Source organism: Capra hircus, chromosome 16 (genome assembly GCF_001704415.2).
Source record: "Capra hircus breed San Clemente chromosome 16, ASM170441v1, whole genome shotgun sequence".
In the NCBI taxonomy this organism is placed as follows: domain Eukaryota; kingdom Metazoa; phylum Chordata; class Mammalia; order Artiodactyla; family Bovidae; genus Capra; species Capra hircus.
In genome coordinates this window covers 25,650,131-25,667,104 of record NC_030823.1, presented here as the reverse complement: position 1 = coordinate 25,667,104, position 16,974 = coordinate 25,650,131, and the positions used below count along the sequence as shown (strand labels likewise).

Genomic DNA, 16,974 nt, shown 5'->3' with positions numbered 1-16,974 from the left:
GACCATGCACTGTTCCAAGTAAAGTTTTCTAGAACAGGTTGAATCTGTGAGACCGTAACTTCATCGGTATTAGAAAGTATGGGTATTTTGAGTATATTTTCAACGTAAAGTATTAGAGAGCATTAAAAACATAACTGAGAAATGAACTGGTACTTAAAATATCTGTCACTGCTAGTGTTAATGCATACTTTTTGAATTTTGTGCTTAGTGAGTGGACCAAGGTCTCAGGATCCAAGTTTAAAAAGAAATGGTGTAAAAGTTCCAGGTGAACATCGAAGAAAGGAGAATGGCGTAAGTGATCAATGTTACCCATTCTGTGTTTGGACCACAGTGATGCTGCTTTTTTTTAACTTTTAAATCTCATTCACTGTTCCTTTTTTATTCAGGAGGTGATTAAGGGCAGCCCTTTTTTAAAGGCTTATTTTAAATTTATTTCATGAAAGTGATTAATGGTCTCTATGGTTGTTGAAATATCCAGCAACCTTAGATAGGCAGATGATACCATTCTAATGGCAGGAAGTGAAGAGGAACTAAAGAGCCTCTTGATGAAGGTTAAAGAGGAGAGTGAAAAGGCTGGCTTGAAACTCAACATTCAAAAAAACGAAGATTTTGGCATCCGGGCCCATCACTTCATGGCAAATAGGAAGGGAAAAAGTGGAAGCAGTGACAGATTTTGTTTTCTTGGGCTCCAAAATCACTGCGGATGGTGAGTTCAGCCATGAAGTTAAAAGATGCTTGCCCCTTGGAAGGAAAGCTGTGACAAGCCTAGACAGCATTTGAAAAAGCAGAGACACCACTTTGGTGACAAGCATCTATATAGTCAAAGCTGTAGTTTTCCAGTAGTCATGTTTGGATCGGAGAGTTGAACCATGAAGAAGACCGAGTGCCAAAGAATTGATGCTTTTGAACTGTGGTGCTGGAGACGACTCTTGAGAGTCCCTTGGACTGCAAGGAGATCAAAACAGTCAATCCTAAGGGAGATCAGCCCTGAATATTCATTGGAAGGACTGATGCTGAAGCTGAAGCTCCAGTATTTTGGCTACCTGGTGTGAAGAGCTGACTCACTGGAAAAGACTCTGATGCTGAGAATGATGGAAGGCAAAAGGAGAAAGGGTGGCAGAGAATGAAATGGTTACATAGCATCACTAACTCAGTGGACATGAATTTTAACAAACTCTGGAAGATAGTGTAGGACAGAGAAGCCTGGACTGCTGAAGTCCATAGGGTCGCAAAGAGACACGACTTCATGACTGAGCAACAACATGGCTGTTGAAAGAAGTCAAATGCTGGATATATCACAGATACAGAACAAGTATTGAATAAGTTCGAGGAAGTATTTGTTTCTTTGGTGATTTTATTTGTTGCTGTTATTGCTTTTAGCATTAATGATATGTTAATGCTCTTGCTATTGCATATGAATTTTAGCAGGTATCTTTGGGACTCCTTATAGACATTTTCTTTTCAGAGCTTAGAATTTTTAACCTTGTTAGGGATTAGCTAAATTACCTCTCCAACACACACTGCTTTTATTCCACCTTCCCCAAATTCTTCCTGTTTCTCTTCTTTGATCTCATAGTTATCTTAGTGATGAAAGGCTGATATGAGGATAACAAAAATGGTCTGACCATTAGCGAGATTTCAGTGCATATTGACGCAATGTATCTTTCCCCATCACTGGATTTTTATTTTTTTTTAATGATTTATTTATTTTTTGGCCTCGTCCCGAGAAATGCAAAATTGTAGTTCTCCAACTAGGGAGCAAACCTTTCCCCCCACTTCCAAGTGGTAACTTGGAGTCTTAACCACTGGACTGCCAGGGAAGTCCCATCACTGTTTTTTTTTTTTTTTTTTTCAATTTTTTAAAAATTATGAAAGTATTATAACACTTAAAATTAAAAAAAAAAAATCTATTTATTGGCTGTTCTGGGTCTTTGTTGCTGCTCGGCCTTTTCTCTCGTTGCAGCAAGTAGGGGTTGCTTTCTAGTTGCATTGTGTGGGCCTTTCATTGTAGTGACTTCTCTTGTTGCAGAGCATTGGGCCCTAGGACCCACAGGCTTCAGTAGCTGCAGTTCCTAGGTTCTGGGGCACAGGCTCAATAATATCTGTGGCACACAGGCTTAGGTGCTCCACAGCATGTGGGACCTTCCCGGACCAGGGATCAAACCCGTATCTCCTGCACTGGCAGGTGGATTCTTCACTACTAAGCCACCAGGGAAGCCCCCTTCACTGGGTTTTTAAATAATGTCTTTATTAACATACAATTTACGTATAATAAACTACACATAGGGCTTCTCTGGTGGCTCAGATGGTAAAGAATCTGCTTGCAATGTGCTAGATCTGGGTTCATTCAGTCCCTGGGTCGGGAAGATCCCTGGGAGAAGGGAATGGCAACCCCCTCCAGAGTTCTTGCCTGGAGAATTCCATGGACAGAGGAGCATGGCGGGCTCTGTGGGTCGCAAGGAGTTGGACATGACTAAGTGACTAACACAACACAACAACAAACAAGCTGCTCACATGTTGGGTATACATTGTGATAAGTTTTGACATGTGTACACCTCTGACGCTGTCACCATAATCAAGATAATGAACGTATTCAATCACCCCCCCCTCAAAAAAAGTTTCCTTATATTCTTTTGTAATTGTTCCTTCTTCCCTCCCTTCCCATCCTCAGGGAACCGCTAGCCGGGCTGCTGTCTGTCGCCATCAGTTAGTTTTGTTTTCCAGAATCTAGGATAAATGGAGTCATCCAGGATATACTCTTTCTGTCTGAATTTGCTCAGGATAAGTAGTTTGAGGTTTATTCGTTTTGTCGTGTATCAGTAGTTGATTCCCTTTTATTGGTGAGAGATATTCTATTGTCTGGTTATACCACTCCTTATCCATTCATCTGTTGGACATTTTGATTGTTTACAGTTATTCTGTATCATGCTGTGATGTGTACTTGGGTATACATCTTTGTATGGACATATGCTTTTATTAATATTTCTCTTAAGTAAATACTTTTAGGAGTAAAATGCTTGGTTCATATGTTAACTTTTTAAGCAGCTGTCAGACTGATTTCGAAAGTGATTGTTTTATTTTATAGTCCTCATCAGGGAGTTCTAGTGTTTCCACATCCTTGCCAACGTTTGGTTTGGTCAGTCCTTTTAATTTTGGCCTCTGCTAGGTGTGTGATGGTAGTACATTCTGGTTTTATTTTGTTTTTCTCTGATGGCTAATGGTATTGGGCGTCTATCATGTGCTTATTTGCCATTCATATATTGTCTTTAGTGAAGTGTTAATATTTGTTCACTTCTTTTTTTTTTTTATCATGTTGCAGGGCTTTTGGGATCTCAGTTTCCCAGCCGGGTTTTGAATCCAGGCCAGGGGAGTGAAGTAACTGAATCCTAACCTTTAGACCACTAGGGAACTTCCTGTTCACCTCTTTGCTCATCTTTTTCATGATTGGGTTGTTTGCTTCATTATTATTGAGTTGAAGAGCTCTTTATATATGCTGGATCCAAGGCTTTTTATTAGATAGATAACAGGCAAATATTTGTCCCAGTCTATGACTTCAATACAGTATAATTAGTCAACCTAGAAGTTTTAGATCTTACATCTGCGTTTAGGATCCATTTTGAATTAACGTTTGCATGTATTGTGAGAGAAGTGCAATTTTGTTTATTGTGTGTGGATATCCAGTTGTACAAGCAGTATTTGTTGAAAAGACTATTCTTTCTCTACTCGACTGCCCTTTCTCTTAAATCAATTACCAGTGTATGTGTGGGTCTGTTTTTGTACTCTGTCTTCTGTTTCATTGATCTGTTTATCTAACATGGTATCAGTAACACAATGTATTGATCACTACAGCGTGGTTAGTCTTGAAGTCAGGCAGTGTATGGTTTCTAACTCTTCTTTTCGAAGTTGTTTTGGCTATTCTGTATCATTTGCGCTTCCATATGAAATTGTAGAATTTGCCAATTGATTTATTTTTTTAAAAAAAGCCTGCTGGGATTTGGGTTGGTATTATCTTGGCTCTGTAGGTCAGTATGGGAAACACTGCCATCTTGAGCTTTTTAGTTCACAAGCACCACAGTATTCCTCCCCAAATAGGTCTTCTCTCTCTCAGCCATGTTTTGAAGGTTTCAGTGTCAGGCCTGAGCTTCTGTCAGATTTACTCCTGTGTGCTTCGTGGTTTTTATGCTGATGTTAATGATATTACAAAATTTCTTTCTTCAGTTTTCTGGGTATTGCTAATGTATAGAAATATAGCTGATTTTGGTATATTGATGTTTCATCCTGCATTCTTGCTAAATAGCTTATTTATTTAGTAGCTTTTTATAGATTCCATAGAATTTTCTTCATAGATGATTATGTTGTCCTTGAGTAAAGACAGAAAATTTTTCCCTTTGCAACCTGGATATAGTTTCTTCCTTCCTGCCTTCCTTTCTTTCTATCCAGAACCTCTTAGGACCATGTCGAATGGATGTTTAGGGAGTATAGTAGACGTCTTGCTTTGTCTCTGATGACCTGCTGTATCTTGAATGTTTTAAATTCCAGTGTTACATTTTTAAAGGGTGTTTTAATGACTGTATTCTAAGTTTGCTGCCAATATCCCAACATCATGTTTGATATGGTCAAATACTGCCTTCCTAATTTAACTGCAGAACAAGGTGATTCCAGATGGTTCCATTTGCGTCAGTACTAACACTATTTAATTTAAAGTTACAACTTAAAAGAGTCTGTGTATCATTATGTTTTAAATCTTATTAAGTCAATATGGGAGTAGTAATATAAAAATTAATGACTTCTTTAATATGATGGGAGAAAAATAGCCAAATAATTTTGTCCTGATTACATGACTTGAGGGTGGAGTCTCCAGGATCATTTTATACTGAGTTGGATTATTTGCACTTTTTTTGGTAGGTTAATAGTCCTAGAATGGACCTGACACTTGCTGAACTTCAGGAAATGGCATCCCGCCAGCAGCAACAGATTGAGGCCCAGCAGCAAATGCTGGCCACTAAGGTAATGGCCATGTTTTCAGAGACCTAACAGGCCACTCTCGTTCATGTGTAAGTAAAGCTGTTTACATTACACCCTTGCTAGTAAGCCGGCTCCCTCAGATATGAGTTGCTAACGTCAGCCCGACAGGTATCTGCCATGTGGTGCTTTCTTCTCTTCACTGTAGCGTTTTGTAGAAATCCTGAAATCATTCAGTTGTTTCAGATCCTCCTCGTCCCAATCCTGATCAAAGTTAACCATGCTTTGCTGAGTGTCAGTAAAACAGGGAAGGCATAAAGAGCCTTTCAGCTTCGCGTGCAGGCACTAGTCTGGGCTGACTTCATCTTGAATCAGAAGGAACTTCAAAAGCTCATGCTCACCTGACCCCAGCTACTGCTTGGCACCGAAAACAAGGCTGCTCGCCTCTACTTGGGGACATTGTCCTCCCACAAATTAAACTTTGTCCTCTCCTTGAACAGAGAAAACATGGGAAGCTTCTCCATTACTCTCAAAACCACTCTTCCTGCGGCTGCTCCTGCCAGCCTTGGGCTAATAGTCTAAACCAGATGTCGTCAGACTTTCTGAAGGGCTGAAATATTTTAGGCTTTGCAGGCTGTGCGGTCTCAGTTCTGCATTTGTGGCTGGAAAGCAGCCATAAACAACAGGTAAACGAATGGATATGGCCGTGTGCCAAGAGAACTTTGCTTACGAACACAGACAACAGGCTGTGTAGTCTGTCAGCCCTGGTCCAAACACTCAGTGTTTTCGCTTACCAGTCTTTGAGGGTCTGTAAGTTCACCGACACTCGGGTGGACACCTGATGGTTTGAGTAGCAAGGTCCCCAGCGTGGCTTTGAAGTGATGGCCAGGGATTCTTCAGCGTCATTCTCATCATGCACTGTGGCTTCCCTGTAATACTTCTTAGGGTTCCTATGCATCCTTTTTCTTTTCTTTTTTAACACTTACAATATGTATTGAAATTACAAATCAAACTTTTCCATATGGTTCCCAAATAGAACACACAATATTTAAAGGCATTCAACAGCTGTTTTCTTACATGTCAGAGGGTTAGTGGCCCCAAATGTACCTATGCATCTTTTTCTACTTTTGACGCTAGACACCAGCTTTTTCAAAATCCTGTGTATTATTGCTTCTCATACTTTAACGTGCATATGAATCACCTAGGGATTTTGTTAAAAATGCATGTTCTGATTTAGTAGGTGTGGTTTGCGGGTCTGACATTTTGCATTTCTAATGCAATCCCATGTGGTGCTGATGTAGCATTCCTTGAGTAGTAAGGACATGGATTCAAATAAAAAATTCAATGGTTAACAGAATATCTGTGTTCTTGTATGTGTTAGCCATATGAATCTGAGCAGATTACCCTTGATAAATTGTGTGGCTTTGTTTTCCTCAGTTGAAATTTTAGATATAATAGGAATAAAATTGTAAGTTGCATAATTGCAGTTTTCTAAAGGCATTCTTTAGAAAGGAGTTCTTTGGCTCTTTTCTAAGTGTACTGAGTGTGCCCTAACTATGTAAGACGCTGTTCACAGAGATTTCCATTGCACATAGCATTGAATCCTCACTGCAGCCCTAGAGGGACTAGTGATCATCTCATTTTATAGGTGAAGACACAGACTTGTGGACTCAATGAGGTTATATAATTTGCCCCAAAGTCTCATAGCTAATAAGTGGCAGAGCTTGAGTCTGAATCCAAATTTAACTTCAAAGTGTGTCATTTAATAACTTTCTTTTACCGCCTCCCATCTCTGCATGAGCTCCTTCTTAATATTAATGGCTGCAGCTCATGAAAACTAGTTCACAGATCACTGCTTGCTTGCTGCAAAAGGACCACTTGGATACCAGTACTGATTCCTGGATCTTACCACCGTAAGAAGTAGATTCTTACAGTAGGGTTGAGCTCAGGAGCGTCTGCTTTTCACAAACTCCCCAGGTGGTTCTGATGGCAGCGTGAGGACAGATGGTAAGACCGGAGCAATGCCACAGATGCACGTCAGTCTGGGCATCTCAGGGTGTGATTGTAGGTTAGTTTAAAATGACATGTCTGATGATGGCTTATATCTTTAGGAACAGCGCTTGAAGTTTTTGAAACAGCAAGATCAGCGTCAACAGCAACAAGCGGCTGAACAAGAAAAGCTTAAGAGGCTCAAAGAAATAGCTGAGAATCAGGAAGCGAAGCTAAAAAAAGTGAGAGCACTTAAAGGCCACGTGGAACAGAAAAGGCTAAGCAATGGGAAACTTGGTAAGTTGCTCCCAGTCGGTTTACTTCAGTGCGAAATGCCACAAACTGTTTGCGTATAGGAAAACACTGGTGTAGGGAGTTGTATAAATTTGTAGTAAGTAAGAGGACTAAGATGAGACTTTGTATGTAGGTCATTTTAAAAGGATTTTTTGGGAAAAGTATAATCACTGCAGTTTCGAAGCTGCTGGTTCCCCTGAGCTGAATTCAGCTATTGAATGTTATAGACAAGGTTCCTTTTTGGAAAATAGAGTAGTAGTTTTTTTTCTCTCTCTAGTTTTTTGACTGAAGTTTCAAGGAAGGCAAGGATTTTTATTCATATTAATAGCTCCATTGATTATAATACCATTTTAATGAAAACTTTAGTGATTTGGTTTATAGATGTCTTTGTTGATTTCAGTTGCTTATAAAGGAATTGGTTGGTTCTAGGATATTTCTGAAAATTTTCTTTGCTTTTTATGAGAAAGTTTATGGTACATCTTAGGTTGCCCGGGAAGCGATCCCTTCTCATTTTTCTTTTCAAGAATTGTTGCTTTTCTTGTTCTTACTTTAGTGGAGGAAATTGAACAGATGAATAGTTTGTTCCAGCAAAAGCAGAGGGAGCTTGTTCTGGCTGTGTCAAAAGTAGAGGAACTTACAAGACAGCTGGAGATGTTGAAGAACGGCAGGATTGACGGTCACCATGACAACCAGTCCGCGGTGGCTGAGCTCGACCGGCTCTACAAGGAGCTTCAGGTAAACAGTGGCCTCTTGTGACATTTCAGTGGCACCTCGTCTCCAGCACCACAGCATCGTCCACATACAGGGCAGGAAGTCCTGGATTTCCACCTCTTTTCCTTAAAGGGGTGGGGATGGGGAGGAAGACCTAAACTCCGCAGAATCCAGAATAAACTTCATGATACCTCAAACAGGAAACTTGAGGCGTTCATTGTGACCACAGCCAGTGGTCTGTGGACACTTCATTTTAAACCATGAGATGAGAAGTGTGGAGGGACCTTACATTTTTAGAAATTATATAATAGTGAACCGTGTGATTATCTGTTTGAGAAATTTTTCTGCCTACTCCTTGGCTACCTTTGTCTCCCCTAATTTTATTCAGTTAAGAAACAAACTGAACCAGGAGCAGAATGCCAAGCTGCAACAACAGAGGGAGTGTTTGAATAAGCGCAATTCAGAAGTGGCGGTGATGGACAAGCGTGTTAATGAGCTCAGGGACCGGCTGTGGAAGAAGAAGGCGGCCCTGCAGCAGAAAGAGAACCTTCCAGTAAGTGCGCGGTTGGCCAGGGCCAGGAGGAGGGGACAGTGACCATCCCAGTGAGGTCAGTGCTTGCATATTTCAGACACACTGCTGGGCACATCCTCGGAAAAGAGACAGGACCTTGTGGCTCCTTGAAAGAGAGTCCACTCTTGTACTTCTAATATAATCCCCTCCGTAGCTCCGCTCTTCTTTCTAATTCTTGTAATGAAGTGTGGGTGAGACTTCACCTGGGGCTCTTTTTGTCGGGGGATGTTTCTGGTACACTCAATGGCTAGATCCTGAAAGTGCTGGATTTTAGCAGTTAAAATGATCACGGTGTCATGGGCTTTTCTGAGTTGGATCTGGTCTGACTTGCAATACTAAAGGCCCTGTGCTTTCTCTGAATAAGGTCTCGCCTGATGGACACGTGCCCCAGCCAGGGGCGTCGGGGCAGAGTCGAGTGGCGGCAGTTGGTCCCTACATCCAGTCGTCGACTATGCCCCGGATCCCGTCACGGCCTGAACTTCTGGTGAAGCCAGCCCTGCCCGATGGGCCTGGGGCCACGCAGGCTTCCGAGGGGCCCATGAAAGTCCAGACGCTGCCCAACATGAGATCTGGGGCCGCCTCGCAAGCGAAAGGTAAAGTCAGGCACTTCCTAGTCCTTCCATGGCCTAGCTGTTCCCCTCCTCACTGTGATTTTCCCTCGGGTTTTAGATTCCCTCCCCCACCCACCCCCAGTTTTGAGTTTTAAAGGTGTCTTCCTATTTATTCCTTGTTCATGTTGAAATTCTAAAAACCTCCTTGTGTTCTTTGGGGTTAAGAAATGATAATTTTCTTAATGCTCAATAATACAGTTCTGCTCAGGAAATGAAATAGATCAGGTTTTTGAAAACCTAAAAATTGGCTTGAATTTCTTCTCATTAATAAAGAAATTTTGATCTGATGTTAACAGCTTGAGAACCTTCCCTGTTGTGTAAAAAGGCCAGATATGTGTTAGTGGTGTCATCTTCAGAGACCGAGGTGGTGGGTCCACTCTGTTGATGGTTGGTGTTTACTATTCATATGTGCTTCTGCGTGAGAATTTGCCTAAGGATATGTTTAGAATAAAAGGAAACACTAGGAGATAAAAGTGAAGGTAAAAGGAGGGAGGTTCAAAAGGGAGAGGATACTGTATACCTAGGGCTGATTCATGTTGAAGTTTGACAGAAGACAAAATTCTGTTAAGCAATTATCCTTCAATTATAAAAAAATAATAATTTTTTTTTAAAAAGTGAAGGTAATAGAGGCTCCTTGTGTTAGTGACCTTTGCTTTCTGTGTGTAGTCCTCAGATATTTTGGAGGGTGGAGGTGCACGCCAGAGTGTTATATTAATAAGAGGAGAAAATGAAAGGAGAGTTGTAGGAAAAGCTGGATGAAAATATCCTTTAATGAGCTTATCATTCAGGAGAGAAAAATAGAATTGTGTCTTTTCCCTAGCCGCTCTCATGTGTAAATAATAGCTAACTTTAAAATTATTTATTGTTTTGCTGGAATTACCACGGTGACGCAGTAATGCTAGGTAGTCTGGGTTTTCTTGTAGAAAGAGTTACTTCTGTAAAGGAAAAGCTGTGGCTTTGAAACTTAAATGCCAGTGTAGAAAACAGTTGAATATTTTGATTAATCCAAGACTGTGGTCAGAGTCACGGGCTGAAAGCCTGCGTTTTTGCTTTTGTTGCGCATACATCACTGTGGCGGTTACATATGACACACCAGCGAGCCCTTGGTTTGCTAAATTGGAGGTCGTTTTCTGGGTGTGATGGTGATGTTTCCTTACCCTGTGAGAAGTCGTGTCCTTGCTGCTTCAGGCAGAGTTTGTGTTGATCGTGATTATTTTAAGTAAACGAGAACACTCTTACATTGTTAATACAAGTATAAAATCTGATGTTTCTAAGTAAGTTTACTGGGCTTGTTGTGAGTCTGAGATTTAAACCGATTTTTAGAGATTAAGGGCTTTCCTTGTGGCTCAGCTGGTAAAGAATCTGCCTAAAATGCGGGAGCCCTGCGTTTGGGAAGATCCCCTGGAGAAGGGAAAGGCTATTCATTCTAGTATTCTGGCCTGGAGAATTGCATGGACTGTATATGTATAGTCCATGGGGTCGAAAAGGGTCAGACACAACTGAGCAACTTTCACTTTCACGGGATTAAACATCTTAGCAGCAGAGGGAACGATTAAGAGTCTCCTTAGCATGCTGGGTTATTGCAGCTACTTTTCCATGTTCTAGGCTCTAAAATCCATCTGCTTGGCCCTGATTGGACTCCTCCGAATGCAGATCTTTTCTCTAGCCAAGCCTCTGCCTCTGTGTCTAAAAGCTCTGGGAATGTTCCAGACCAAGGTGAGGTTTACTTGTGCTGTTCCTTAGTATTCTCTTTTGGATGTCTGAGGGCTCTAAGTATTCTTTTTTAGATTGCTACTTTCTAGTGTGTTAAAACCAGCGACCATGTTTATTTCTAGAACAGCTGCCTTTAGCCAGGGAATTAAGGTACTAGCATTGTAGTGTGGGGTTATTCCTTAATCGACTTAATTTAAAAATAGAGCATTTAATGCCTATAGGATTTCAAAGAGATTGTGGAGAGAGTAACGTGAAAAAGAAATTTTTATCACAAGCAGTTTGATTATTAGAGTGATTTTTTTTTTTTTTTTTCTGTCTTCTTCAGTGGATGATGGAGAGGTTCCGTTGCGGGAGAAGGAGAAGAAAGTGCGTCCCTTTTCGATGTTTGACACCGTGGACCAGTCTGCCGCCCCACCTGCCTTCGGAACCCTGAGGAAGAACCAGAGCAGTGAAGACATCCTGCGGGATGCTCAGGTATGTGAGGACGTCCCAGTTTTAACATTTAATAGTAATTCTTTGTGCGTTTTTCAAAAGAGAAAGTATTAATGTGAAGGAGAATAAAGAAACAAAGTCTGGAAGATTAGAAAATGTAAGTGCATTCTGTTATTTTCAGTTCTGTTACTTGAGTGCATTTGTGGTCTCCCATCATACAGGAGGGGCATGACTGACTGGCTTGTGGGTCTTATTTTGTGCAACTCTCTAAAAAATACAAGTGCATTAAAGAACATTGTGTTCACACTGCTTAGTTACGTTGTCTCTTCAAAATTCAGGGTTAAAGCAATATCAAGCGATTTGATGGTAAATCTTCCATAACTGTTAGATTCCCAACCTTTGACAAGCAGGCTGTGGCTGTGTGATCCAGTTAGGAGTTGTTTTTTTTTCTTTTTACAACACAGCCCAGATTGCATGAAGTTCCATTGAACAGGAATGTTTTTCAGTTATTGGTGCCATCTGTGAATATGTAAAATGGCAATTAAAAGGTTTTCAAGTGGACACTTAAACAGTTGCCCCAGTAGGAAGGGGTGACTTGGAGGAAGTCGTACCGGGTATAGGAATTATATTGCATTACTGAAGGTCCTTCTTTTACATGTGGTTAAAGTCAGAGATTTAAAACTTTGTAATGACCTTTCAATGTAGAGCTAATCTTTTCAGTCTGTATTGACACTCGTAAAACTTAGGTTATCTAGAACATTCCATGTACCCAGTTACACAATATTTTAACTGGATATGTGTGTGTGTGTTTACAGGCTGCAAATAAAAATGTGGCTAAGGTACCACCTCCTGTCCCATCAAAACCAAAACAGATAAATTTGCCTTATTTCGGACAAACTAACCAGTCACCATCCGACATGAAGCCAGATGGACCTGTTCCGCAGTTGTCAGCAGCTGTTGCATCCATGGGAGGTAAACCCAAACCCACCGTGCAGCAGCAGAGGGGCCTGCTGGCCCCTGGCGGGCCTTCAGTGGGCCCAGCAGACCAGACCCTTCCTCCGGGTTCTAAACAAGAGAGTCCCCCTGCTGCCGCTGTCCGACCCTTCACGCCTCAGCCTTCCAAGGACGCCCTCCTTCCACCCTTCAGAAAACCCCAGACGGTGGCCGCCAGCTCCATATACTCCATGTACACACAGCACCAGGCTCCCGGGAAAAACTTCCAACAGGCCGTGCAGAGCGCGCTGACCAAGCCCCATCCCCGAGCACCCCACTTTCCAAGCGGTAAGATTCTGGGTCTCATCTTCACCTGCCTGGATGTGTTTCTGTCCTTTGCTGGAGCTGCCCTCTCTCTGTAAACAGTACGGTGACTGGTACCTGCTTTGACTGATGCTTTTGTCCTAAGAGTTTTGTTTCAGTATGGCTTCTGTTCTGCATCGGGCTTCCTTGGTGGCTCAGACGGTACAGAATTTGCCTACAAAGCAGGAGACCTGGGTTTGATCCCTGGGTTGGGAAGATCCCCTGGAGAAGGGAATGGCTACCCACTCCAGTTTTCTGGCCTGGAGAATCCCCATGGACAGGGGAGCCTGGTGGGCTACAGTCCATGGGTTCGCAGAGTCAGACACAACTGAGCGACTGACTTCACTTTCACTTTTTTCCTGTTCTACATGGGGAGTTTAAAGGAGTTTGTGCTAAATGCCAGCTGTTGCGGTAGCTGAAAATGATAGGTAGATAAAATATGAGTAAATGAAATAAATGAATCCAGGGATGACATCACCTCCTGTGTTGAATTTCCCATGTGTGTTTGTTTCCTGTTCACGGACAAGCCCCTTGGTGAGGGGGGAAGAGTGCCTGTGGGTAATTACCGTGCCGAAGGCTGTGTCTTCGCTCGAGGTCTGACCAGATGTTCTTGGGGGCATAGAGGATTCGACGGCTGCCTCTGTGAATGGCTTTCTTTTTTTTTTTTTTTTTAATGCTCTCTACTATATTTTAAGTTGTTCTAATGAGGACACAGCTACTACTTAAATATAAAACATCAAAAGGTTACTTTGTGTTAAAGGTACATGGTCTGGTCATTTGTTGGGTCCTTTCTAAGAGTCATTACTTTATGGGACTAGAATAAAATTCAGTATGTTTTAAATGAATGAAAAGGCTTTCTAGTTATGAAATAAGCACGTAATTGTGGGCCCAAATGTTGTGGAAGTAATTACACAGCAGAGAATTTGTATGCATACTTCATCTTTCTCTTTTCATGAGTCTTTGGTGTGAACTGCTCATGTAATAATTTGGGAATTAGATAATGGTGATAGAATGTCTAAGGGGACTAATTTTGGTAAATATAGGTGGTTATTAATAGTTTTATGAGCCAGATGATTTCTCACATTGATTTACTTTTGAAAACTGTAAAAGATGGGATCACGCATGTTTAGTTTTAATTTGGACACATGAAAGGATCCCCAGTTTCCATTGATTCTAAATCTTTTTCACAGTTTGACATTTTATTTACTTATGTATTTTACATTTCAACGATTTAAATGTGGATGCTATGTAAGTGATTTCTTACAGTTGTACTCGGCAGCGTTTTCTTATTGATACATAAAATAATGGGGCCTGTTTACAATCAGTGAGGGTTTTGATTTAACCTAAATATATTATGCAATGGTGGAAACCTTGCTCTGTTTGTTATTTTTAAAAATTAGTTGTATTGAAGGCTATTTATGTAATAATGAAATTAAAAGAGGCTTTAATTATTGTTACTTCTGTTATTTGCTAGTTTTGTTTAATATTAATCAAGGCTTTTTTTCCCCCCCAATTCCAATTAGTGTATGGGAAGCCTGTGATTGCTGCTGCTCAGAACCAACAGCAGCTCCCAGAGAACGTTTATTCCAATAACCAGGGCAAATCTGGCAGCCCAGAACCTGAAACAGAGCCTGTTTCTTCAGTTCAGGAGACCCACGAAAATGAAAGGATTCCTCGGCCGCTCAGCCCGACCAAATTACTGCCTTTCCTATCTAATCCTTACCGAAACCAGAGTGATGCTGACCTGGAAGCCCTACGAAAGAAACTGTCGAACGCCCCACGGCCGCTAAAGAAACGCAGCTCTATCACAGAACCCGAGGGTCCTAATGGGCCGAATATTCAGAAACTTCTGTATCAGAGGACCACCATCGCCGCCATGGAGACCATTTCGGTCCCAGCTTACCCATCCAAGTCTGCTTCTGGGACTGCCAGCCCGGAAAGCCCGCTGGAGATCCAGAACCCATATTTGCCTGTGGAGCCAGAGAAGGAGGTGGTCCCTCTGGTTTCTGAGCCGGCATCCCCGGAGGAGGCCGGGAGTGCCAATACAGAGAGCAGTGACGCGCCAGCTCCTTCTGCAGGCCTCGAGTATGTGCCTGAAGGAGTCCCAGACAGCAGCCCGAATTTCCAGAACAGAGTGGAAGAACCAAACCCAGAGGCTCCCCCTCTGCTGGAAGTGTACCTGGAGGAGTACCCCCCCTACCCACCCCCACCATACCCATCTGGGGAACCAGAAGGCCCGGGAGAAGACTCTGTGAGCTTGTGTCCGCCTGAGATCACCGGGCAGGTTTCTCTGCCTCCTGTAAGTAAAACCTTTCATTGCAGAAAGCTTTTATCTTGTCACAGCCTTCTGGGTGGCTGATGGTCACAACTTAGCAAAACACCAGCGAGTACTTACAGCCATTCACAGATGAAGATCTGTGTTTAAACTGCTGATTGTAACAAATGTCTTCCACTTTGCAATTCTCTTGGCACAGAGTGGATCTTACGAATGTTATCAAACTGCAGTATATTCAGTATCATGAACATTTTCACTTTTCAGGAAGAACCCCTTTCTTTATGAAGGAAACAAAAGTTTTGTTCTTATAAATACCACGTCTGCTGTTTCTTCTGTAGCTGGTGTTGCATGCATGTTAGGTAAGCAACACTGGGAATGAAAAGACTGCGTCTGGAATTTTTGATCATTAGTTTAGCACTGTGAAATAAGGCAGATGGTTTAACTTCTTGTTGGTGACATCACTCTTTCAAACTTGACTTTTTCTAGTGTTGAAATTTATTTCCAGGTTTTTAGTGTCATGTTTAGATGGAACTTCCAACTTCTGACATCAATAAAATTGTAATGGTTCTGGAAGAATTGGGTTCTGCTTGAATTGGGGCGTAGGAGAGAGTGGGGTATACAGTCTTTAGCCTCATCCTCACCTTCAGCCTGGTTTGAAATCTCCGGGTATCATAGTGATCCCTCAGGTTTCCTTGTGCTCTGACATTTATTCTGTTTCAGCAATTGTAGTTGGTCTGTTCATATTTTCTATTTCGTCCTGGTTCAGCCTTGGAAGATTGTACCTTTCTAAGAATTTGTCCATTTCTTCCAGGTTGTCCATATTATTGGCATGAATTGTTTGTAGTAGTCTCTCAAGGTCCTTGGTATTTCTGTGGTGTCAGTGGTAACTTCCGTCTTTCATTTCTAGTTTTATTGATTTGCGCCCTCTCCCTTTTTTCTTGATGAGTCTGGCTAAAGGTTTATCAGTTTACCTTTTTGAAGAACCAGCTTTTGGTTTCTTTCATCTTTTTGTTGTTTTCTTTATCTCTGTTTCTTTATTTCTGCTCTATTCTTTGTGATTCCTTCTGCTGACATAGGGTTTTCTTTGTTCTTCTTTCTCTAGTTGCATTAGATATAAGATTAGGTTGTTTATTTGAGGTTTTTCTTGTTTCCTGGGATAAGTGTGTAAAGAAAGCTCCCTCTTAGATCTGCTTTTGCGCATTCGATACATTTTAGATGACATGAAGCTATTCTAAAGCTTTGTGTATTTTGACTTGGACATGTCTCCCGGACTCCTCCCAAATATTAAGCTTTTCTTTGGGAGTTTATTATGCCTCTTTGAAGTAGTGAGAATGTCTTTAAAGTCAGTTTTTTCAGAGTTTAATTTGAAGTCAATTTTATTTCAGTAGGAATGCAAGCTATGACTTTTTAAAACCTGGGCAAAGGCAACATAGTATATTATAAGGATTTCTAAAAAACTGATCTAGGTACCTTCCTGGCGATCCAGTGGTTAAGACTCCTTGCTTCCATACAAGAGGCATGGGTTTTTGATCCCTTGTTGGGGAACTAGGATCCCATATGCCACGTGGCCAAAAAAATTTACATAAATAAATATTGCTAAAGATTTTTTTTTAAGTGCTTTATACATTTGATCCCTTATTACATCTTTAGATGTGATAGTATTCAAAAATAATGATTATCCAAAGTTGCTTTCAGTTCAGTTGCTCAGTCGTGTCTCTTTGCAACCCCATGAATCCCAGCGCGCCAGGCCTCCCTGTCCATCACCAACTCCCGGAGTTCACTCAGACTCACATCCATCGAGTCAGTGATGCCATCCGTCCTCGGTCGTCCCCTTCTCCTCCTGCCCTCAATCCCTCCCAGCATCAGGGTCTTTTCCAGTGAGTCAACTCTTTGCATGAGGTGACCAAAGTACTGGAGTTTCAGCTTCAGCATCATTCCTTCCAAAGAAATCCCAGGGCCGATCTCCTTCAGAATGGACTGGTTGGATCTCCTTGCAGTCCAAGGGACTCTCAAGAGTCTTCTCCAACACCACAGTTCAAAAGCATCAATTCTTCGGCGCTCAGCTTTCTTCACAGTCCAACTCTCACAGTCCAACTCTCACATCCATACATGACCACTGG

General features: G+C 41.7%; 1 protein-coding gene across 4 annotated transcripts in view; it reads left to right on the top strand.

Moving 5' to 3' along the window:
• TP53BP2 (tumor protein p53 binding protein 2) overlaps window positions 1-16,974 on the top strand; it is a 67,100-nt gene that overhangs the window by 37,180 nt on the left and 12,946 nt on the right. For 3 of the 4 annotated variants that reach the window (XM_018060199.1, XM_018060196.1, XM_018060200.1), the window contains exons 4-13: window positions 209-291; window positions 4,906-5,007; window positions 7,074-7,248; window positions 7,799-7,980; window positions 8,345-8,509; window positions 8,892-9,120; window positions 10,744-10,854; window positions 11,177-11,325; window positions 12,099-12,564; window positions 14,103-14,878. In XM_018060199.1, the coding sequence (XP_017915688.1) occupies window positions 209-291; window positions 4,906-5,007; window positions 7,074-7,248; window positions 7,799-7,980; window positions 8,345-8,509; window positions 8,892-9,120; window positions 10,744-10,854; window positions 11,177-11,325; window positions 12,099-12,564; window positions 14,103-14,878 (2,438 nt within the window). The remainder of the gene's footprint in view (window positions 1-208; window positions 292-4,905; window positions 5,008-7,073; window positions 7,249-7,798; window positions 7,981-8,344; window positions 8,510-8,891; window positions 9,121-10,743; window positions 10,855-11,176; window positions 11,326-12,098; window positions 12,565-14,102; window positions 14,879-16,974) is intronic. The other variant, XM_018060201.1, reaches the window with a different exon arrangement.